Source organism: Oncorhynchus keta, chromosome 13, assembly GCF_023373465.1.
Source record: "Oncorhynchus keta strain PuntledgeMale-10-30-2019 chromosome 13, Oket_V2, whole genome shotgun sequence".
NCBI classification, from domain to species: domain Eukaryota; kingdom Metazoa; phylum Chordata; class Actinopteri; order Salmoniformes; family Salmonidae; genus Oncorhynchus; species Oncorhynchus keta.
Genome location: NC_068433.1, coordinates 15,028,419 through 15,053,575, shown reverse-complemented (window position 1 = coordinate 15,053,575; position 25,157 = coordinate 15,028,419). Strand labels below are relative to the sequence as shown.

The window sequence follows — 25,157 nt, the reverse complement described above, 5'->3', positions numbered from 1 at the left end:
AAAATACCGTAAATACACAATCTGAGGCAACCACCTATATTTTGCCATGGAGGATGTTTTGATTGGCCGTTGAGGAGACAAACCTCGGCACACCCATAACTTGTTTATACTTAAAAACACAGCCCTTTCACTGCATCACAGTGCCAGCTGTGCCACCAGAGACTCTGGGTTCTAGCTGTGCCATAGACTCTGGGTTCGCGCCCAGACTCTGTCGAAGCCGGCCGCGACCAGGAGGTCCGTGGGGCGACACACAATTGGCCTAGCGTCGTCGTCCTGTTTAGGGAGGGTTTGGCCGGTAGGGATATCCGTGTCTCATCGCGCACTAGCGACTCCTGTGGCGGGCCGGGCGCAGTGCACGCTAGCCAGGTCGCCAGGTGCACAGTGTTTCCTCCGACACATTGGTGTGGCTGGCTTCCGGGTTGGAATGCGCGCTGTGTTAAGAAGCAGTGCGGTTTGGGTGGGTTGTGTTTCGGAGGACGCATGGCTTTCGACCTTTGTCTCTCCTGAGCCCGTACGGGAGTTGTAGCGATGAGACAAGATAGTAACTACTAACAATTGGATACCACGAGAAGGGGGTAGTGATAGTGAAAATAGCTAAATATTTCTGACACACCCCTGAATCTGTAGTGTTTCCTCCTGCGCCTAAATGTGCCATTGTATTATGTTTGTTAAAATAGAGCCATATGTCGTAACGTTGTATCATTAATGTGACGTCTGTTTGTCGAATAATTAACTTAGTTTGTAATTACATGATTCAATTAATCAGGTGATCATTAACTCAGTAACCTGGGGCACCATGGGAAACGTTTGTTAAATGAGTTTCCATTTCCCAAATTAACTCAGACTATCAGAATATAGATTTTTACAGCAGTCGCTAATCAATTAATTTCCTTTACAGTCTCATCCTGAACGTCACATAATTCGTAACACAAACCCGGCTCTCACTAAATCATTCCGTACCACACCAATTGAGTTGATTATTTATTTCTTAACAAGCTAAATGATAATATACACAACACACAGTCTAGGCTATTGATTAGAACTTAGTACAATGAAACAGGTCTCTAGCGGGCCAACATAATGACACGTTACACAAGATGGGGATTTAGAAAGAGAGGGAGAGCGCCCGAGAGAAAAGCACACTTGGAAACATTTGTAAACTATCCTTAGTTTAGCTCTAACACCTTGCCCCGAACTGCCTCTCTAATGGGTCAGCATTATAATGATTTTAATTACTTGTTGAAGGTATCCATTGGGTATCTCTTCGTGGACCGAGTTCCTCTTAGGAGGTTTAGCCGACAACCTTCTCCGGTGGCGGCACCTTCTTCGTTACCGGGTGTAAGTCTGATTGTCCACACGATGTCAGTGTCCTTTCTCTTAGTGGTCTGTTCCCTCGCACTCGTTTTTGTGAGAGTGGACTTCTGAGGAGGCTAATCAGCCGTGTCGACGCTCCCAGCTTGGGTAGGAGGGACGTGTAGACAACCAATGATTTGAAAAGAATAACTGGCTGGTTCTTCTTGAATTCCCCTTTTTTAGATACAGTAATTAACCGTAGCCTTGATTGTTTAGAGGTTCCTTTGCCCTCTTCCTCGCGTTGCGTTTGTGGGGTTGCGACTTGCGACTTATCTTAGATCACGCTGCAGCTGTGGTCCATTTTAGTCTGTGTAAATGAACTCATGTTTTATACCCCAGGGTAGAAAGGGGCGTTTCAGTCTTTATGACTATTATACTTTCTCTGGGATGTATCTAGTTACGAGGCATTGTCTATGATCTGGACATTTTCTGCACAACGCTCAGTATGTAAACATCATATACATATTATGAAAACTCTTCAAGTTACACTGTTTTTGTTATAACGTCCTCATTTAACTTTTGGAATATGAAAATGAATGTTGTTTCTTCTATCGTTGTTACCACCATTTCGGCTGATGAAATATATTGTCCCAAAGTCAATTTTTTACATGTTACCATTCTGAGGTAGATTATCCATAGGCCCACCATACATTCCAACCCTCCACATTGAGATGAACATTGAGAGGGGTCATAACCCCCCTGTGATCCATGGTAACCTGACCCAAACAGGCCAGTCATGACACATAATATATTATCAGTGTAAAACTACAATGTTGGATTGTTAAAATAGAGCCCATGGGGCCCCCCGAGTGGCACAGCGGTCTAAGGCACTGCATCGCAGTGCTTGAGTTCATCATTCCAGACCTGGGTTCGATCCCAGGCCGTGTCACAACTGGTCGTAACCATAGGGTGGTGCACAATTGGCCCAGCTACGTTAGGGGAGGGTTTGGTCGGGGGGGCTTTTCTTGGCTCATCGCACTCTAGCGAGCTGGGCGCCTGCAGGCTGACTTCAGTCATCAGTTGTACGGTGTTTCCTCCGATACATTGGTGCAGCTGGCTTCCGGGTTAAGTGGGCGGGTGTTAAGGAACGCGGTTTGGCGGGTCATGTTTCGGAGGACTCATGACTCGACTTTCGCCTCTCCCGAGCCTGCTGGGGAGTTGCATCAATGAGACAAGATCGAAATTGGGGTGAAAAAAAAGGGGGTAAAATAATAAAATATCTTAGCCGTCTAAAACTACAATGTTGGTTTGTTCTTTGTATTATAAGTGTGACCTCCCTGATCTAAGAGTAAAGGGGAAGAGTGCGTGTGTGTGTGGCTTAAGACTTGTCTTGCATGGAAGTTTCTCAATTATGCAGGAAAAGTGCTGAATCCCCTTTTGCAATGATGCATTTAATTGGATTATAATTACTTAATGCATTTAATAGTTTAATAAGAGTGTTGAGGAAATCTTTCTTCATTCCCACTTTCCTTTGAAGCCAGTACCAGTGTAAATTAGGGCTGACCCCAAATAGTTGACTGGACGATTGTTTGGTCGACCGAGATTGTTTTAGTTGAGCAGTAATAAATATATGTACAGTATTTGCGCCCATCTCGGCGAACTCATCCATGATGGAGGCCTCGACTAAAAGCCCATTTATGCTTGATCCGAAAATGTGGTCGTCGCCTCCAGAGGCCAAATCGAGCTCTGTATCGCATCGCCATGTGCCTCCCAAATGTTGTGACAATGCAGAGGGCTCTGTATAGCTCCGCATTGACATCCTGTATAAACAAACTCACTTCCTTGACAACAAACTTTAAACGACGCTTTTTATGGATATCTTTAAGAAATGGCTTTCTTGCCACTCTTCCATAAAGGCCAGATTTGTGCAATATATGACTGATTGTTGTCCTATGGACAGAGTCTCCCACCTCAGCTGTAGATCTCTGCAGTTCATCCAGAGTGATCATGGGCCTCTTGGCTGCATCTCTGATCAGTCTTCTCCTTGTATTAGCTGAAAGTTTAGAGGGACGGCCAGGTCTTGGTAGATTTGCAGTGGTCTGATACTCCTTCCATTTCAATATTATCGCTTGCACAGTGCTCCTTGGGATGTTTAAACTTGGGAAATCTTTTTGTATCCAAATCCGGCTTTAAACTTCTTCACAACAGTATCTCGGACCTGCCTGGTGTGTTCCTTGTTCTTCATGATGCTCTCTGCGCTTTTAACGGACCTCTGAGACTATCACAGTGCAGGTGCATTAATACGGAGACTTGATTACTCACAGGTGGATTGTATTTGTCATCATTAGTCATTTAGGTCAACATTGGATCATTCAGAGATCCTCACTGAACTTCTGGAGAGAGTTTGCTGCACTGAAAGTAAAGGGGCTGACTAATTTTGCACGCCCAATTTTTCAGTTTTTGATTTATTAAAAAAGTTTGAAATATCCAATAAATGTCATTCCACTTCATGATTGTCTCCCACTTGTTGTTGATTCTTCACAAAAAAACAGTAAAGTTTTATATCTTTATGTTTGAAGCCTGAAATGTGGCAAAAGGTCGCAAAGTTCAAGGGGGCCGAATACTTTCGCAAGGCACTGTATATCAATTCCCCATTACATACCATGCATTCGGAAAGTATTCAAACCCCTTTGACTTTTTCCACATTATGTTACATTACAGCATTATTCTAAAATTGATTTTTAAAAGTTTTCCCTCAATCTACACACAATGTCCAAAAATGACAAAGCAAAAACAGGTTTTTATAAATAAATAAAAATCATATTTGCAGGAGAATTCAGACCCTTTACTCAGTACTTTGTTGAAGAACCTTTGGCAGCGATTACAGCCTCGAGCCTTCTTTGGTATGACACTACAAGCTTGGCACACCTGTATTTAGGGAGTTTTCTCCCATTCTCCTCTGCAGATCCTCTCAAGCTATGTCAGGATGGATGGGGAGTGGTGCTGCACAGCTATTTTCAGGTCTCTCCAAAGATGTTTGCTCGGGCTCAAGTCCGGGCTCTGGCTGGGCCACTCAAGGACATTTAAAGATTTGTCCTGAAGCCACTCCTGTGTTGTCTTGGTTGTGTGCTTAGGGTCATTGTCCTTTTGGAAGGTGAACCTTCTCCCCAATTTGAGAACCTGCTCCAGAGCATTCAGGACTTCACCAAGGATCTCTCTGTACTTTGCTCCATTCATCATTCCCTCGATTCTGACTACTCACAGTCCCTGCCGCTGATAACTTCCCCAGATCTGTGCCTCAACATAATCCTGCCTCTGAGCTCCAAGGACAATTCCTTCGACCTCGTGGATTGTTTTTTGTGCTGACATGCACTGTCAATGTATAGACAGATGTGTGCCTTCCCAAATCATATCCAGTCAATTGAATTTACCCCAGGTGGACTCCAATCAAGTTGTAGAAACATCTCAAGGATGATCAATGGAAGCAGGATGCACCTGAGCTAAATTTCAAGACTCATAGCAGAGGGTCTGAATTCTTATGTAAATAAGGGATTTCTGCTTTTTATTTTTTATTACATTTGCAAACATTTCTAAACTTTTTGCTTTGTCATTATGGGTATTGTGTGTAGATTTGAGGATTTTTGTTTATTTAATACATTTTAGAATAAGGCTTTAACATAACAAAATGTGGAAAAAGTCAAGGGGTCTGAATACATTCCGAATGCACTGTACAGTATATCACTTGTAGTACATTTACATTCTAATCTACAATGTTTGCTACTTTGGTTACGGTAATTTATTTTAATGCATTCAATGTTATTATTCCAGTCTTCCTGTTCACTTTGTCGGAATGGACACGTTGTTTGCAGAGTGCACAACCTATGCTACACTTGTGAGAAACAAGTTTTGGTTTATTTCATTCCATTTACGAGTTTTGTCAATTTAGTTATTGTAATTTGTTTGGAGCACTCCTGTCAATGTTGATTAAGGATGCTCATGCATAGAAGTAGGCCAATAGGCTACCTAGGGATCTGATAGTATTTCTGATTGGCTTAACACACCACCACTAATGACCTGTGGAGCTTCTCAAAGTAAGGTTTTCTTCACCTCAAACATCAAGCAAACAGTCTGTTTTACATCCATTGAGAATAACAATAGTTCCTCAATGTATTTTAACAATCTTTCCAGCTCTCTCCCTTTCCATAACCACTCCACGTAAAAGGGAATAATGTCATGCTCTGATCCAGTGGAAACATCATAAAGTAAAACTCATTTTGGGTGCTGGTACTGCTTATATTTAGGTGCAGGATCTCCACAATATTTTTGAGCTAATATTCTATAAGAGGAACAGGAGCTCAAGCAGTTGAAAATGTGAGGTGCAGGTACTCAGCTCCGGAAAGCTCCTGCCCAAGTCGAGCACTGCTTCTTATCCATTGTGCAAATAGCCTACAGCTGTGTTTGTCATTTGCTCACTGGCACTGGAAACTCTGAGGGCCCAGAATATTTTATACAATGTTGCAAGTTCACTAGGCAAGCTTCGGGCCAGACCCAAGTTAAAAGTTGATACAATGTTTGAATTTTTTTGCAGACAGGCCATGTGTAGCCAATATGATTGATAGGATATTTATTTTTATCAGCATATTTTCTACCTGCAGGCTGCAATGTTTTTATTTGTTGGCTTTATGTAGGCTATTTGTCATAGTTGGCAATGGCAATAGAAGTAACTTTTTAGGTTTGTATCATTTTCATTTAGATTTGGATAGAATGTTGATTAACCAAATGACAATGATTTTGAGATATGAGATATTATAAATAAAATTAAACTGTTTTGCGAAAATGTGCATATGAAAACCGTAACTGGCATGTAGATCGGTAGATTGGCATTCATTATGAGAAAGGTTGCTTTCTCCTCGTGTAGCCTGTTACCGGCAAATTCAGGAGAGGAATGACAGAATCTGGAAAGCCAGCAGGAGCGGGAGGAGAATAGTTTGGTCAGGTTTTTTCTTCTGGTTATCTAGATCTCTGGCACCCTCTTGAGGCATTTGTCTTATTTCATCAAACCGTATAGTTGATGTTATTCAAAAACATACTGTGTCTATATATTGAAAAAAACACTTTTTTTTACCAATCAATTTGTCGACAGAACAGACGACTTTCGGTTGACAAATATTTTTTTTGTCGGGGATTGTCCTTGTGTAAATATGATTCAGGTTTCACTTCTCTTTTCTTACTGTCACTTTCCTGATAGCTACTTTATTGAGGAATGTTTTTACTTCACTATGACTGATATGTGGTTGTTGATCCTACCTTAACTTGAATTCTCTAACTGTAAGGGGCGGAAGGCTGGATCGTGGTTAGACCGTTGGGCCAGTAACCAGAAGGCTGGATCGAGTCCCCGAGCTGACAAGGTCAAAATCTGTCCTTCTGCTCCTGAGCAAGGCAGTTAACCCACTGTTCCCCAGGCACCGATGACGTGGATGTTGATTAAGGCAGCCCACCCCCCACACCTCTCTGATTCAGAGGGGTTGGGTTAAATGCAGAAGACCCATTTCAGTTGAATACATTCAGTTGGACAACTGACCTTTCCTCTTGAGTCGCTCTGGCAAAGATCATCTGTTACATGTCTAAAATGTAAAGGAGGTTAAAAATGTATCTTTCTTTCCTTTCTCTCTCCCAGTCCTCCTGGCCCAGCCTATGGAGAATGATTGTATGGAAGGGATAACTCTGAAGATCACAGACTTTGGCCTGGCACGGGAGTGGCACAAGACCACCAAGATGAGCACAGCGGGCACCTACGCCTGGATGGCTCCGGAGGTCATCAAGTCCTCAACCTTTTCCAAGGGCAGTGACGTCTGGAGGTAAGATTGTGTGTGTGTGTGTGGTAGAGCAGTGCAGAAGCAATATCCAGCAGTAAATAGCTACATACCTCTACCGTTACAAAACAGTGTGTATGATGACGAGAGATGAGATCTTCCCTGCTACAATAAGGGTTACATTACAATACAGATAAATGACGAGTATATTTAAGGGCCATTACTGGTGTGTGTGTGTGTGTGTGTGTGTGTGTGTGTGTGTGTGTGTGTGTGTGTGTGTGTGTGTGTGTGTGTGTGTGTGTGTGTGTGTGTGTGTGTGTGTGTGTGTGTGTGTGGGAACCTATCCTTCACTGACTGTGATGGAATAGAGGGATATGTTGCAGGAGGGTGCAGCCACGTGATAGAATAGAAGGATATGTTGCAGTAGGGACACAGCCACGTGATAGCGGCAGTGATAGAATAGAGGGATATGTTGCAGGAGGGACACAGCCACGTGATAGCAGTAGCAGCAGCACTTCATAGCCTGCTTTGTGAGACGTGTCGTGCACACTGTCCTATTGGCCACAAGTACGGAGAGAGCGAGAGAGGAGGGTGGAAGGCCACGCTGCAGACCTGACCGCAGCCCTTTTATCTGTGAAGGGTGTGTCTGTGTGTGTGTGGCCAAGCACAGGATGTACATTCAAAATAGCACATCAACACACACAAATATCTCTCTCACACTCTCCTTGGACATGTCACTATTCCCAAACAAGCTTCTTCCATTTTACCTTCATAACAGATACTTTGCATATCTTAATGAGAGGGTTGTGGAACCTGCTATGAAAATTAAGGGGTAATCTTGACCCCCCCCCCTATTCTTTATCATCCATCTCCCTGGCTGCATCCCAATTGGCTCCCTATTCCACACAGGGCTCTGGTCCAAAGTAGTGCACTATTTAGGGATTATAGGGTGCCATTTGAGACGCTTCCTGTTACTACTTCATCATAAAGCTGTAGATCTCAGATGATGAGGTAAAAACAGAGGAGTGGAGTGGCACAGTCTCTGTTGGATGGTGTTATTAAAGGACTATATTAAAACGCTGAAGGCTACACGCCCCACTTGCAAGCTGCCTACAGGCCTTTTAGAGGAGTTTGTGTGTTGATTGAATGGATGTAATTGACAGTGTGGGAGATTCAAGCACTTTGCCACTCTGTAACGTCCCGTGTGTGTGTGTGTCAGTGGGGCAAAAAAGTGTTTAGTCAGCCACCAATTGTGCAAGTTCTCCCACTTAAAAAGATGTAATTTTCATCATAGTTACACTTCAACTATGACAGACAAAATGAGGGGAAAAAAATCCAGAAAATCACATTGTAGGATTTTTAATGAATTTATTTGCCAATTATGGTGGAAAATAAGTATTTGGTCAATAACAAAAGTTTATCTCAATATTTTGTTATATACCCTTTGTTGGCAATGACAGAGGTCAAACGTTTTCTGTAAGTCTTCAAGGTTTTCACACACTTGCTGGTATTTTGGCCCATTCCTCCATGCAGATCTCCTCTAGAGCAGTGATGTTTTGGGGATGTTGCTGGGCAACATGGACTTTCAACTCCCTCCAAAGATTTTCTATGGGGTTGAGATCTGGAGACTGGCTAGGCCACTCCAGGACCTTGAAATGCTTCTTACAAAGCCACTCCTTCATTGCCCGGGCAGTGTGTTTGGGATCATTGTCATGCTGAAAGACTCAGCCACGTTTCATCTTCAATGCCCTTGCTGATGGAAAGAGTTTTTCACGCAAAATCTCACGATACATGGCCCCATTCATTCTTTCCTTTACACGGATCAGTCGTCCTGGTCCCTTTGCAGAAACACAGCCCTAAAGCATGATGTTTCCACCCCCATGCTTCACAGTAGGTATGGTGTTATTTGGATGCAACTCAGCATTCTTTGTCCTCCAAACACGATGAGTTGAGTTTTTACCAAAAAGTTATATTTTGGTTTCATCTGACCATATGACATTCTCCCAATCTTCTTCTGGATCATCCAAATGCTCTCTAGCAAACTTCAGACGGGCCTGGACATGTACTGGCTTAAGCAGTGGGACACGTCTGGCACTGCAGGATTTTGAGTCCCTGGCGGTGTAGTGTGTTACTGATGGTAGGCTTTGTTACTTTGGTCCCAGCTCTGTGCAGGTCATTCACTAGGTCCCCCCGTGTGGTTCTGGGATTTTTGCTCACTGTTCTTGTGATCATTTTGACCCCACGGGGTGAGATCTTGCATGGAGCCCCAGATCGAGGGAGATTATCAGTGGTCTTGTATGTCTTCCATTTCCTAATAATTGCTCCCATAGTTGATTTCTTCAAACCAAGCTGCTTACCTATTGCAGATTCAGTCTTCCCAGCCTGGTGCAGGTCTACAATTTTGTTTCTGGTGTCCTTTGACAGCTCTTTGGTCTTGGCCATAGTGGAGTTAGCAGTGTGACTGTTTGAGGTTGTGGACAGGTGTCTTTTATACTGATAACAAGTTCAAACAGGTGCCATTAATACAGGTAACGAGTGGAGGACAGAGGAGCCTCTTAAAGAAGAAGTTACAGGTCTGTGAGATCCAGAAATCTTGCTTGTTTGTAGGTGACCAAATACTTATTTTCCACCATAATTTGCAAATAAATTCATAAAAAATCCTACAATGTGATTTTCTGGATTTTTTCCCCCTCATTTTGTCTGTCATAGTTGAAGTGTACCTGTGATGAAAATTACAGGCTTCTCTCATCTTTTTAAGTGGGAGAACTTGCACAATTGGTGGCTGACTAAATACTTTTTTGCCCCACTGTATATATAGAAACGGCTCTATCATATTTTTGTTGTTATTTTAAAAAAAGTGTGTCTTTCTACCCTATTTGTCTTTATGCTTTATAGATTCATAGTGCACTTCCATGAGCGCCATATTTTTTACAAATAAATAAATAATAATATATTGCGTAGTTACCTTCCCTCTACTTCAGCTGTTGATATTATTTGCATGCTCTGTACAGTGTGTGATGCTATACATACATAAAACAAACCCCTCCTTGAGGTGCCCCAGCCATTCCACGTATTTGTTCCAACACTGGCACATCTGATTCAACTTGTCAATCAATGGCTTCATGATTAGTTGACTAATTGAATCAGGTGTGCTAATACCGGAGACGGCGGACGAAGGGAGATATCCCACACACGTGTTTTTTTCTGATTCAATTAAAGTCAATGAACTAAGTCAGGGGTTCTCAAACCTCTCCTCGGGGACCCCCGTCCGTTCCATGTATTTGAACTATTCCACAGCTAGCACACCTGATTGAAAATGTGAACTAATAATCAAGCCCTTGAATAGGTGAATCAGTTGAGTTAGTTCAGGGCTACAACAAAATTGTGAACTGTCTGGTGGTCCCAGATGAGAGGTTTGTAGAATCCAGCTGCTATTGCATTGGTGTCTATGGGAGACCCACTCACGTTTTTTCAATGGCTAACAGCCTGAAGGAACTATCTTCATTTATCCATCATCTTTGCTAATACTAGAAGGACCAGGGACTGGCTTGATAAACTGCCCTAACTTTTCATTGAATCCTCCTTGCTCTCCCTCTCTCCTCCCCAGCTATGGTGTTCTATTGTGGGAGTTGCTGACAGGGGAGGTTCCCTACAGAGGGATAGATGGTCTGGCAGTGGCCTACGGGGTGGCCGTTAACAAACTCACCCTCCCCATCCCCTCCACCTGCCCAGAACCCTTTGCCCAGCTCATGGCAGGTAAGAGTCCTGTATGTGATCGTGCGCATACTTGTGTGTGATGAATTTGGTGTTACCATAATGCTCTCTTTCTCCATTTCCTCAAACCTGGAGGAGAAATATGAAATGTTCCGTATAATGTTACATTTTGGTCACATCTAGGAAGAACACGCTGATCAGCTGGTTATGTTGTGTAATGTATTTTGGCTGCCGTTCATATCTTCTGAAGGATGTTGTTGGTTTGTGGTAGTTGTTGATTTGCTGTGCCAGTTGTTGGTGGCGGTTCCGTTTGATAAAAGCACAAAAGTCACTCCCAATTATTGTAATGATATCAGCCTTGACAATGCCTGGCCAAAATTAATCTAAAATGCAACGAAATAGTTGGAGAGTTGTTTGTGCTTGAATTGTGTCATGACCTGAATGCAATCAGGCACTTATAGATACAAGTCCCATGATTATACTTTGGTAGTGGAGCATCTGTCATTTGCATGTTTTTATGATGTATCTTAACTAAGTGTTTCTGCCTTGACAGAGTGCTGGGATCAGGACCCACACCTTAGGCCCAACTTTGCCTCCATCTTGGTTCAGCTAACTGCTCTTGAGAGGCAGGTGGTGGAGGAGATGCCTCAGGACTCCTTTCATTCCCTACAGGAGGACTGGAAACTGGAGATCCAGGACATGTTTGATGAGCTCCGAGCCAAGGAGAAGGTGAGGGAGACAGAGCCAGCTGTCTTTTCTATTAAAGAGAGGCTGGGAGAGTAGGATTGAATGATGATTATTTTGTGTGTCCGGGGGGTGCGTTTGTGATGGATATGTATGTAGGACAATGAGTGCATGTTTATGCATGTGCACAGAACATTTTGTAATGGTGTAAGTGTGTGTGTGTGCGTGCATGTGTGTAGTAAAACAATAATAACCAGTAATAACTCCAGGAGCTGCGTTGTCGCGAGGAGGAGCTGAAGCGCGCGGCGGTGGAGCAGAAGTCTCACGAGGAGTTCCTGAGGCAGAGGGAGCAGCAGCTGGCCCAGTGGGAACAGGATGTGTTTGAGAGGGAGCTCAGTCTCCTCATCCTGCACATGAACAACCAGGAGAAGCCCAACGTCAAGAAGAGGAAGGGAACCTTCAAGAAGCACAAGTTGAAGGGCAGTAAGAACGGAGAGAAGATCAGCATGCCTCAAGGTGAGGGGACGGCGATGAAACTTGCTTGGGATGTCTTGAAATGTCTCTCTACACACGTTCCAAAAAGGTTCTTCGGCTGTCCCCATAGGATAACCATTTTTGGTTTCAGTTAGAACCCCTTTACCCAAAAGGGTTCTACCTGGAGCCAGAAAGGGTTCTTCAAAGGGTTTTCCAATTGGCACAGCCGAAGAACCCCTTTAAGTTATAGATAGCTTTTTTTTTCTTACAGTATGTACTTCAGCATTTTGCATTGAAGATGAAATGTTTGAGGTGACAGTACAGAATGTCACCTTTTGATTTCAGTTTTTTTCATAAATGTCTGTTTTACCGTTTAGAAATTAAAGCACTTTATAGTCCCTCCCATACTGTAAGTGAATTTATCCAAATACTTATGACACCCTGAAATGGGGGGACTAGACAGATATGTAATGAAGATGCCCTCAAATAAAAGGTCACATTCTGTACTGTCACCTCAAACATGTAATTTTCAATTTGAAAAAATCTGGAATATAGAGCCAATTTAAAATACATGTATAATAAAATAGATACATAAAAATAAATACATAGGCGAATGTATATTGGTCAGATGGTTGAATGGTTGGTCGGTCTGTGAGTCGGGCAGTCACATAGACAGAAAAAGAGTCAGTTAGTCTATAGTACATGTCATTCACCTCAGCTCACCTCACACTCCTTCACTACTGTGTCAACTGAGTGTGCAGAAGAATCATATACCCGTTATCTGCTGTAGACTCACTTTCTCTTGTAGACCACTCCTATTGTCTACTGATAAGAAACTCACCATAGAAACAAACAATGCTGTACACTCATCATGCCTGACACAGAGGCACTCAGTTTCTCATACAGATGCTCTCTCTCTTTCCAAATGCACACAGACTTACTGTGTGTGTGTGTGTGTGTGTGTGTGTGTGTGGAGGCTGTGGTCAGGCCATTCCCAGCAGCAGGGTAGTGATTTGGTGGTGGGTTGATGAAAGGGACATGGAGCTAACCCAACCACGCCTCTGGGCTTCCTGTCACTCCTGGCTGGCCACTCGCTCTCTAGCTCTATCTCTCTCTCCTCCAACTCTAACTTCTTTCTCCCTTCCAGCTATATCTCGTTCCCAGCTTTCTCTCACTCCCTGTCTCTCTCTCCCAGCTGTTTCTTCATTTTTCTCCCAGCTCTCCCTTTCCTTCTTGCCTCTCTCTTCTTCTCTCCCAGTACTTCCACAACCAATGTATCTTACTACGACAAGCTAGCCAAGGACAGATATCCTTCAGGCCTCTCATGTTTTCGTTTACTTTGGCCTCACAAATGATCATATTCTCTCACAAATGACCATATTCTCACATTACCATATTCTCATGGCATGAAAAGGAAATTCAGACACCCATGCCACCACATAAAATATAAATGTATTTCTAAGGTAAACAATCTTGTTGAAGACAAGCAAGTTTCTTTGTCTTTGTTTGAACCTGGGTCGAATTCAGTGGGCCACACTGTAGCAAAGCACTTTTTACCTGTAAAATCAACGTGTTCTTATTGGATGAAGCGAAGGTAGTACCTCCCCATTTTACTCTTTCAAAACGTTTCCTCCCTACTGAACAGGGCCCAACCTCTTTAATTTATAATTTATTTTCTGTCTGTGTAGTCTGGTCTCACATCTGCTGTATGTCTCTTCCAGACTTTATCCATAAGATCACTGTCCAGGCGTCTCCGGGGCTGGAGAAGAGACGCAACTCTCCCGATCTGGGCACCGGCACCTCTCCCTCTTTCGGCCCACGCTTCCGAGCAATCCAACGTGAGTGTGGTCTTCATCCAGCACACACTCAGTTCATACAGACACACACCCCTCCACCAAACACACATCATCCTTTTTTTCACCTCTACATGCTCACCTCACCATGCCCTTACATTCTCTGCCTCTTTCCCTACAGACTTCCTCTCTCCCTCTTACACATCCTTTCGCAACAATAGCTGTTCCAATCCAAATATCCTCTCTTCCTTCCTTTTAACAATGGATCAACAGTGTATTTGCTTTAGCCTTTAGTTCTCTATATCTGCAATGTCCTCTTTCTACCAGCTAGGGGAGTCTTTGCTCCATGTGCTACAATGACAGAAATCATCTCTGTATTTTTACATGCGTGTGCTGTTACACAATGTCTCTTTTTACTGAATAAGAAACCAGCTAAATTCATTGGTCTGTGTGTTACAGTGCTAAGTAGGAGTGGAGGGGCATTTGATTAACAGCACTCTTCTGGAGTTCAGTGCTAAAGACTAATTCCATTATAGTTTCCCCTTAGTGGGAGAATTCTCCCCATAGATAATGTCCTACACCACACCTACAGGAATTTTCTGTGTCCCAACAGACTGGAAGGGGTTTTCCTAAAATGCCCATGAAATAGGTCTATCCACAATGGTTGAGTTTAACAGCACAATAAAGATTGCAATTTAATTTATATTAAATATTTTATTGGATTAGTGGTTTTCGAAAACATCTGTTTGATTCATTTATGCGTTTTAAAATGTGGGTTGGATTCGTGCGTCTGTAATCATTTGTAGGCTTAATGGTACTTTTTAGGGCTCAGTGTGCGGTTGTCATTAAAATGTATTTCCTTATTTAGCAAACATCTGTGCTAGCTGTGTCACGGCAGACAATGACTTACTGAACTCGGGGGCCATATGGTTAGAATTTTGTTAGCATTATGTTAGCGCTTTAGCGTCTTAGCATCTTTGCACTGTATCAGCCCATAGAGATTGCAGCGACGTCGTGAATGACTAACGTGACAGCAGTTTGCATCTCGGAGTCAGAACCCCCTTTAGGACGGGATGCCTGTTGTGTGACAGCGCTGCGAGAGCTGCTGAGTCATGCAGTCAGTGTTTGTTTAACATTAGCGTAGCTGAGTTAGCATCGCTAGCCCTGAGGGGATGAGAAAGTCTAAGTGTGCAGCACCAGGTGGAATCTCACTTCTATTATTGCCCGCTTTGATTCCCCCATTCTCTGTCACTCCATGCCTCTCCCCTCTATTCCCAAACTTCTCTTTCTCTCTCTTTCTCTCTCTTTCCAGTCAGCCCTAGTGAGAACAGCAGGGCGTTTGGTCTGAGCTCCATGTGGCCCCTAGAGGCCCCTCCACACAACAAGCAGGCCAACGGGGACCGGCTGGGGCCCCACTGGAGGCCCCAGAGCCCTAAGAGCCCCAAAGTCCTGCGCCTCAGCCCACAGGAGAGCAGGTAGTAACCCCCTCCCTTACACTGACAACAAGCACATGGCTGAGCTCTGTAATCACCACTTCATTAAGTCAGGATTCCTATTTGACTCTGCCATGCCTCCTTGCCCGTCCAATATTTCCTCATCTCCCAACCTTTCTAATGCAACTATCCCTGATGCTCCTCCCTCTTTTTCCCCTGCCCCGCTACAAAGTTTCTCCTTACAGGAAGTCACTGAGTCCGAGGTGCTAAAGGATCACCTGAAACTTGACCCCCAAAAAAACATCTGGGTCAGATGGTTTAGACCCTTTCTTCTTTAAGGTTGCTGTCCCTATCATCGCCAATCTCCAACCTTTTTAACCTGTCTCTCCTTTCTGGGGAGGTTCCCATTGCTTGGAAGGCAGCCACGGTTCATACTTTATTTAAAGGGGGAGATCAAGCTGATCCTAACTGTTCAAGGCCTATTTCTATTTCCTGTTTATCAAAAATGTTGGAAAAACTTGTTAATAATCAACTGACTGGCTTTCTTGATGTCTATAGTATTCTCTCTGGTATGCAATCTGGTTTCCATTCAGATTATGGTTGTGTCAACTCAACCTTAAAAAGGTCCTCAATGATGTCACCATTGCCCGTGACTCTAAGCAATGTTGTGCTGCTATTTTTATTGACTTGGCCAAAGCTTTTTATACGGTAGACATTCTATTCTTGTGGGCCGGCTAAGGAGTTTTGGTGTCTATGGGGTCTTTGGCCTGGTTTGCTAACTACCCCAGAGTGTAGTGTATAAAGTCAGAAAATCTTCAGCCACCGACTATCACCAATGGAATACCACAAAGCTCAATCCTAGGCCCCACACTCTTCTCAATTTACATCAACATAGCTCAGGCAGTAGGAAACTCTCATCCATTTAAATTCAGATGATAGTCTTATACTCAGCTGGTCCCTTCCCGGATTTTGTGTTAAATGCTCTCCGACAAGCTTTCCTAGTGTCCAACAAGCTCTCTCTACCTGTAACCTTTTTCTAAACACCTCCAAAACAAAGGTAATGTGGTTTGGTAAGAAGAATGCCCCTCTCCTCACAGGTGTGATTACTACCTCTGAGGGTTTAGAGCTTGAGGTAGTCACCTCATACAAGTACTTGGGAGTATGGCTAGACGTTGCACTGTCCTTCTCTCAGCACATATCAAAGCTGCAGGCTTAAGTTAAATCTAGACTTGGTTTCCTCTATAGTAAGCGCTCCTCTTTCACCTCAGCTTTAAAACTAACCCTGATTTCAGATTACCATCCTACCCATGCTAGATTACGTAGACGTCATTTATAGATCAGCAGGTAAGGGTGCTCTCAAGCGGCTAGATTGTCTTTAGCATTCGGCTATCAGATTTGCCACCAATGCTCCTTATAGGACATATCACATCAATGAACTCTACTCCTCTGTAAACTGATAATCTCTGTATACCCGTCGCAAGACCCACTGGTTGATGCTTATTTATAAAACTCTTAGACCTCACTCCCGCCTCCCCCCTATCTGAGATATCTACTGCAGCCTTCATCCTCCAAATACAACACCCGTTCTGCCAGTCACATTCTGTTAAAGGTCCCCAAAGCACACACATCCCTGGGTCGCTCCTCTTTTCAGTTTGCTGCAGCTAGAGACTGGAACGAGCGGCAACAAACACTCAAATTGGACAGTTTGACCTCAATCTCTTCATTCAAAGACTCCATCATGGAAACTCTTACTGACCGTTGTGGCTGCTTTGCGTGATTTATGACTGTCTCGATCTTCTTGCTCTTTGTGCTGTTGTCTGTGCCCAATAATGTTTGTACCATGTTTTGTGCTGCTACCATGTTGTGTTGCTACCATGTTGTTGTCATGTTGTGTCAATACCATACTGTGTTATGTGTTGATGCCTTGCTATGTTGTCTTAGGTCTCTCTTGTGTTGTCTCGTTATAATTTTTTTTTTTTATCCCTGTCCCCGCAGGAGGCCTTTTGGTAGGAAGTCATTGTAAATAAGAATTTGTACTTAAGTGACTTGCCTAGTTAAATAAAGGTTAAATTGATCAAATAAAATCCACCCCTCCATACACACAGGGCCAGATATGAATCCGATGTGGACTGTATTGGCTGAATCAGAAATATTTTGTTTTAAAGCAATTATGTATGTTCCAGTCTTTCAATGAGAGCCAAGCTTCTGGACATGGACAGCAATGAGAACGGAGAATCCAAGGATGACTTTGAGGAGTACAGACCCTCCACCCCTGTCCAAAACGGTATGCTCTTCACCACTATCAGAGTTACTTTACCATATTCACACAAAATCCACCTCTATCCTAACTAATTGGGTCATAGCTGATTATAAATTGTGCTAAATTAGTATTCTGTATGCATGAGTTGACCGACCAACCAACCAACCAATCTCTCCCTCTCTCTCCCTCTCTCTCCCTCTCTCTCCCTCTCCAGGCTCCTTGGTGAAAGAGCCCCCAAGGCCTACTCTACCTCAGGGGGACTCTGGCATCGAGGAGGGGGTCTCCCCGGCCGGCTCCCCCAGGCCTGAGCACCGCTCCCTGGGAGGCTTGCTGAGGAGCACCCACCGGGCCCTACTGGGCGGCGGCTCCCTCCTGGCCTCTGTGGCCCTGGGACGACACCTGGATGTGCCTCACATCCCTCCCAGGGTTCCCCCCCGGACTAATCCCCCGCCCCTGGACCACCACCACCTTCTGCAGGAGGTCCCCATCACGGCCCTCAAAATCCCCTCCTCCTCGGACCCCCCAGCGGTGGATGACCTTATCTCCTTCTCCAACTTGGAGCACCTCCCCCGGCCCCTCTTTGACTTCCCCTGCGCCCTGCACGCCCCCGGGGTGAATCCCCTGCCCCTTACTCCACCTCCGCCTCACCGCCGGGAGAGGGACTGCCACAGGCACGCCCAGACCCCTCAGAGCCCCCGGAGCCCCCATTACCAGGTCCAGAGGCAGGCTAGCCCAGCAGACTGGGCCCCGTCCCACCACCACAACAATGGGGAGGCAGGCTGTGACGCCTGGGGCCAGGGGTCAGACAGGAGGAGGAGGTCCAGCCAAGGCCTGCTCTCTGCCTCTCAACTAGGTGAGTGTATATGCACAGATACAGACACATGCACGCAACACACACACCCCACTTCCCCCTTCAGACTCCAGACAGGGGATTTTTATTATTTCATCATTACGAAGCAAAAACACACATCTCCCCGAAATGTGTTGCGTGTGGCTTACTTAATAGCAGCTCTGACAGTTATAATGATGGTGGAGCAGAAGCTAAAGAGTAAAGGTAATAGATTCTCACAGTCAGTTAAGGGCTGTTTTAAAGAGTTGCCCTCCGGTGCCATTTTATATGTTAACTTCATATCAAGTCTTGTCTGTCAGACAACAGTGTTCTCTCTAAGGATGCCATCGCGGAACAGCCTCGAGCCCTTCATCAAGCCTGCCTCTGCTTGTAATGCTGCTAATAACTTGCATCTTCTAGTCAAGCAACTCATCACAAGGAGCACTTAGAGTCAAAAGCTAATAAAACAAATAACAACGCAATTACCGTACACCTTAATATGTTACGTTTTATTAGATGTAATGACATGAAAATAACAAGTTCTTATAATGTTTTTGCCAGCAACTTGTTTGGACAGAAATGGAATTACTAGAAGGAAGAAGATACAAAATCTCAGAACACTGCTCAGCAATTTGACTATACTTTCATGAGTACACTCAGTATGTCTGTGTAATTGTATTTCTATGTTTCTCTAGGATGCGTCCCAAATGGCACCCTAGTTCCTATACACCGAGTATACCCCCCCCCCCCGAGGTTTTTGTCAGTCTGTAATACATGACTAAGAAAATGTCTGCACACTTAGTCAATTGCCATTTATGTGATATGTGGTTTATATTAGCTAAGCTGTTAGTGAAATGGTTCTTATTTACCTTCCTGTATCTTAGCAACCTGTTTGGGGCGTGTGGTAGGTTTGGATGCTTCAGTCTTCCGAGACCTGTTTTAATGAATTGTTACGTAACATATTTATTATCATCTCTGTGTTCCACTCATCTAATCTGCTCTCTCTCTCTCTCTCAGGCCTGGACCTCCCCATGTGCCAGGACAGTCTGGAGTCAGAAGACAATCCCTTGGCTGTCCCCTTCTCCCTTTTCCCTGACCCTCGCCTCTGGAGCCCCAAAACACGTCGCCTGGAGGTCAACGTCATCCCCCGCCCGCGCCCCTCCCCCATCCGACCCCGCATCGACCCCTGGAGCTTCGTCTCTGCTGGGGGCGGTGGCGGAGTGTTCGGTGGTGCCCGCAGCCCTCGACGGTCAGATAGCCACCCATTGGGGTACCAGCCCTCGCCCACCAACCCCTTCACGAACTGTGACCCCTTCCCCTCCCCGGACTGCGACCCATTCTCCCTGAGAGCCGACCCATTGTCAGGCATTACGCCCGACACGCCCTCGCCCTTTGACCCCTTCTCGCCACCGTTCCCCACCTCTCGCTCGGCGCCCTGCTCCACCAACGGGTCCCCAACCCTGCCCACGTTCCGGGTGGCGCCTCTGAACCCGGCCGACTCGCCGCTTATCGACCTGGGCTGGGCAGCGGTGTGTGGGGTCGGGGTCAAGCCCCTGGAGGTCACCAAAGAGAAGACGCGACCCGGCAGGACTCTGGGACTCAAGCCTTTCAAGTCCCCCACGCAACCCAGAGACGATCGCTTCTAAACTAAACCTCCAACCCTGACCTTGCCTTTCTCATGGCACAGAGTTTATAGAAGCGTTTTTTTTATTTTTTTAAGGAATGCGCGGCCCAGCCCCCTAAATGGACAGGTACAGGTTGTGTATATCCTGTGTTAGGAATGAGGAGGATTTGGAGTCCTATTCAAAACAAAAATGCACATGACACTCATGCATGCCCCCCTTTAGGGGAATTGTGGGAAATGGGGTGCCCAAACAGTGGAGTGGTTTCGTGTTGCCTTAGAAACCAACAAGGAAGCTAAGCCTGCCTGCCATCTAGCTCCGTGACAATGGATTGTGGGAGTGGATTTCTGTGCACAACAAACCAACGTCTGATGCCCATTTCATTCCAGAGGATTTCTCTCTCACATCTATTTTGGAGAGTCCGATCGGTGGGCTTCTCCAGACTCAATCAGACGTCCCTCTATCGCTTCCACTCGTGTCTCTCACTACTTTTTGAAGTGTGTGGATAATACGAAGCTGGAAACAGCAGCTTGCTTTATCTGTGGCTCTGAAAGCATTCAGGGCCTTGGACATTTAGAGTGCAATTTGCTTTATAAAGCATTTTAAAAGGTTTCTGGTCTTGAGTGGTGAACCTACTTCAGAACCTATTTTCTATGATTTGGCTTAAAGGTGCAAAGGACTAGGAGCTAAGTGAAGCTAGGTGCAAGATATGACAATGTTTCTGCTCTTACCCTCGACAAACAAACAAACAAATTCTCACGCGTGTTTGTCTCTCTCTGCAATAAATAATGTGTGATGGGTCAATGTGAGAGAGTACTCCAAGTATGGCTACAGAGGTGCCATATCATCCAATCGATAATTCCTTAGAGATCCTCTGGATATTAAAGCCAAACAAACCCAGGACCCAGGCATTCAAAACAGGAAAAAGACAACATTCCAACAACATTCTGACCACATTCCCAAAATGCGACTGATTTATTTGGCAGGTCAGCAGGCGACAAAGCCTGGGGAGACTAGAGGCGCCACAAAGCACATTCCGTTCATGTGGCAAAGAATGTGACTGCTTCAGCCCACAGCGTTATACATGTTTGCCCTTAGTGTGGCTGAGTGGTAGGGCGCATAACTATAGCCCCTCCCCAGTGTCCAGTATTATCCACCAGGATTGGTTCTGTCCAGTCCAACATGGGAATACTGTTAAATCTTGATTGGATGAAATCCTGGAAGTAGCAACTTAAGGAGGATATCTGACTATTACACTCATTTCTTAGTGACAAATTGGCACGTTAGAAGGGAAGCTACAGTATAATAGCCTGCAAACAAATTGATATCTGGCTGTTTCGTTCTAGGGGAAGAGAGTTTACCCAAGTGGCAAGCTTTGTAATTAGTCTTAATGACTGTGCTGACGAACTGAGTGATAATATTAATTAGGATTGTGATAAGGACAGGGTTAATTTATTAACATGGAGATATTTGCCTAATTGATACATTTCCCCCAACATAAAGTTTAGACTAAATGAGTAGGGTTCTTAAAAGGGATTTAAGCAGTGCTGTTCGATATCGCATCCACGGCAGGAGTCCCCTTTAATGCGATTCCAGATGATACAGAAGCCTGCCCCCTTTAGAGCAATGCCTCATTATAAGGGCTTGGAGTTTTTCCTGACCAATGGACATGACCAGGGGCCCAGAGTTCTTTGTTCCTTGTCAGGTCGCGGGACCAGGGTCACAGAGTTCTTTGTTCCTGGTCAGGTCGCGGGACCAGGGTCACAGAGTACTTCGTTCCTGGTCAGGTCGCGGGACCAGGGTCACAGAGTACTTCGTTCCTGGTCAGGTCGGGGACCAGGGTCACAGAGTTCTTTGTTCCTGGTCAGGTCGGGGGACCAGGGTCACAGAGTTCTTTGTTCCTGGTCAGGTCGTGGGACCAGGGGCACAGAGTTCTTCGTTCCTGGTCAGGTCAGATGGTCAGCAGAGACTCCTAGTCTTACCCACCACTTATATCCCCCTTCTTCTCAGGTCAGGCAAACTGCTCCTCTCTTGATCCAAAGAGATTGGGTCCGTTTTCGCTTCACGCCATTGACTACTGACTGGACTGCATCTCAACCTATAAGGTGCCTCCCCTCTCTACCTCTCCCCCTATGTGATGTGCACATAACTACTTAGAGACATATCATCTTTGATCTTTGTCATCGTTCTTATTGAGATTAGTTTGAGAGGCAGGTGTGGCCTGAGACTACAGTATATGTCAACCCTAAATCGGTCTGTCATCATTTCATATCCGATAAAGAACAGAAAGTGAGCATTCATTCCAGGCGAAGAAACATGTACTATGGAATTTCAATTGTGATTATTGGAAATGAACAGCTAGTGGCGTCAATGTCTGAGTCGATAAGGGCAGTCCAGTGCAACTCTGAGTAGGAGTGGTCTAGTCATCACCAAAGGACAAGGACATGGCCAAGGATGTTTAGGATTATAAAAGTCAATTGCAAAAAGTAATTTTATTCCCATTCGTAGTATTACAAATTGGTATTTCAAAAGGGTCCTTTCTAGGTTTAGTTTGTAGATTGGTAAACCATCCATGCAGTGCCCTGTGACACTGAATGCTCAAATAAACCCTTATTGTACTGACTTGTGTTCCAACCCAACACCCCACAGTGTGTGTGAATGCCTGCTAAAACACTAGTGTACATATATGGAATAAGGTGCCATTGAATATAGAGCAGCTCCTCCGCTCTGCACCCCTGGCTTTTCCCTCTCCCATCACAGAGTCATCTAAAGCTGTGGCCGGTGTGTTATTGCCTACTATACTAGACCATACAAGACCCCTGCACTTTAGCCTCAACATACAAGTCAACAGACAACCCCTGTAATTCCCATAGGAATGAAACTGAGACTGATGGTCGAAATTGTCGCAAGGGCATCGGTATTGCTGCCTGTCCGTCTGTCTCATCATGTGTCACTCTGTCTCGGTCCAAGCCCTCATGTCCGTCTGTCTCGTCATGTATCTGTCTCGGTCCAAGCCCTCATGTCCGTCTGTCTCGTCATGTGTCTGTCTCGGTCCAAGCCCTCATGTCCATCTGTCTCGTCATGTGTCAGTCTGTCTCGGTCCAAGCCCTCATGTCTCGTCATGTATCTGTCTCGGTCCAAGCCCTCATGTCCGTCTGTCTCGTCATGTATCTGTCTCGGTCCAAGCCCTCATGTCCGTCTGTCTCGTCATGTATCTGTCTCGGTCCAAGCCCTCATGTCCGTCTGTCTCGTCATGTGTCTGTCTCGGTCCAAGCCCTCATGTCCGTCTGTCTCGTCATGTGTCAGTCTGTCTCGGTTCAAGCCCTCATGTCCATCTGTCTCGTCATGTGTACGTCTGTCTCGGTCCAAGCCCTCATGTCCGTCTCAGTTCTTCAAGGTCTTATCTGTGATATCCTTTAGACCACACGCTGCCAGTCGGATGTGTCCAACCCTTTAGAAGCTGTAGTGTAGTGCACAGATAACCCCAAAGAGAGTTTACTCAACTTGTGCCTCTCTACATTTTTGTGAAGTTGTATGTTTGCTTTACTAAGGGCACAGTCACTATCCACCTATGTGATGATCTTGTGTAGATGATCAGTTTGACTACGTTTTAGGTCAAGAGTCAGTGATCAGTTTGAGGAGTCTGTTTTGATCTTGGCAAGCCATCAGACAATCAGATACAGTGGAATCTCCCCTTCATGTTGGGTGTCATACTACACTGGCAATGAGATTGAACATTTACTATTTTCTTGAAATAACTAGCTGTATTTGTATTTATTATGGATCCCCATTAGCTGCTGCCTTAGATGGACTCTTCCCAGGGTCCAGCCAAATTAAGGCAGTTAAAACGATACAATACATTCACAACACATTAAGTGTGTGCCCTCAGGCACCTTCTCCACTGCCATTTATCTACAATACAAAATCCATGTGTGTGTGCCTGTGTTTGTCTCTTCACAGTCCCTGCTGTTTCATATGGTGCAAAGGTCATTAGACGATACTTTGGGATGACCTTTCGGTTGTACACGATTCGAATTCACTCATGATGTCTGGATAGAATCAAAAGTCTACCTTATCTCCCTGGCCTTAACCCAATTGAAAGAAAAAACCTCCGCTCTTGTTTCTCTCTTTTGATTATCTCCATGGTCTTCTAACCTGGTCATGGTGATGACAGGTTTTTGGACAGGAAACGAGATTCCTTGAGCGCTCCTAGACCGCTGTCGGGTCGCGCCGCTGGTCCCTTGATTGATGCGGATGACAGGCGGCGCTCCAATAAGAATCTCCTGACGAGTTGTTTGTGACGCACCGCCCTTTCAGGCATTGCCTCATCTGTCATGGCGAATCGGTGCCCCCTCCATCCGTGCTGACAGGCCTGAATGAAACAGAACTTTGCAGAGGAGGAGAGGAAAGTAAAGCCAATAGACCATGTTAGGTCTCTAGGACAAATACTGGATTCATTCATGCATACTTTGTCCATTTGTGTCAAGCCTTGAGGTGTATCAGTTAGTAACATAACCATATTATTGAAGCTCTTTTATTTTCACTTAACAAATCGCAACGGGTCTATTACGGTAATTGCTTCCTGCCTCAGTCAAGGCATGCTCGCCCTCTCCTTCATCGTTAGTGGAGATTTAGGGCCGGACGCGGCTCATTTACCCAGCATCCTCGCTACTTACCTGGACTGAATGAATTAGACATTCATTCAAATAAACCCGATTTATGGACTCCATTTCCACCCTCTCGTACCCAGCTATTATTACCAGAGGGGGATTATGTATCTTTGTGAACACCTGTCATGTACTTTTGTTCTGCATGATGTTGTCAAACAAAATGATTAAAGATTACCTTTACCAACTGTGGGGGAAAATAGTCTCTAGGGAGCCAACAATGTGTGAGGCTAAGCCAATACCAGGTGTCGTCTAGTTCTGAAGCCAGCTCTTCAGCCTATTTCTCATCCGTTTTCGTCTGAATGCTCTTCAAGGTCACAATCAGTTGTCCTCTCGTTCAAATGATAACAGTTAAGATGCCTAAGTCAAATAAATGAGGCAGATTTGTTTCCAAGACAACCACACTAGACAACCACACTGGTGCTCCCGAGTGGCTCAGCGGTCTAAGGCACTGCATCTCAGTGCAAGAGGCGTCACTACAGTCCCTGGATCGAATCCAGGCTGCATCACACCCGGCCCATAAGGCAGGGCACACATTGGCCCAACGTCATCCGGGTTTGGCCAGGGTAGGCTGT

At 45.0% G+C, this 25,157-nt stretch overlaps 1 protein-coding gene across 3 annotated transcripts in view; it reads left to right on the top strand.

Moving 5' to 3' along the window:
* Window positions 1-22,537, top strand: part of LOC118391901 (mitogen-activated protein kinase kinase kinase 11) — a 42,000-nt gene extending 19,463 nt beyond the window's left edge. The window contains exons 2-11 of one of the 3 annotated variants that reach the window (XR_008062630.1): window positions 6,971-7,151; window positions 10,714-10,862; window positions 11,374-11,549; window positions 11,774-12,020; window positions 13,700-13,816; window positions 15,084-15,246; window positions 17,388-17,488; window positions 17,679-18,317; window positions 19,311-21,702; window positions 21,825-22,537. Coding sequence is in view for 1 of the 3 variants with exons in the window: in XM_035783392.2 (XP_035639285.1) it covers window positions 6,971-7,151; window positions 10,714-10,862; window positions 11,374-11,549; window positions 11,774-12,020; window positions 13,700-13,816; window positions 15,084-15,246; window positions 17,388-17,488; window positions 17,679-18,317; window positions 19,311-19,939 (2,402 nt within the window). In the remaining 2 variants the exon portion in view is untranslated. Of the gene's footprint in view, window positions 1-6,970; window positions 7,152-10,713; window positions 10,863-11,373; window positions 11,550-11,773; window positions 12,021-13,699; window positions 13,817-15,083; window positions 15,247-17,387; window positions 17,489-17,678; window positions 18,318-19,310 lie in introns of all 3 variants that reach the window. The other 2 variants (XR_008062629.1, XM_035783392.2) reach the window with 2 other exon arrangements.
* Window positions 22,538-25,157: the final 2,620 nt, after the last annotated feature.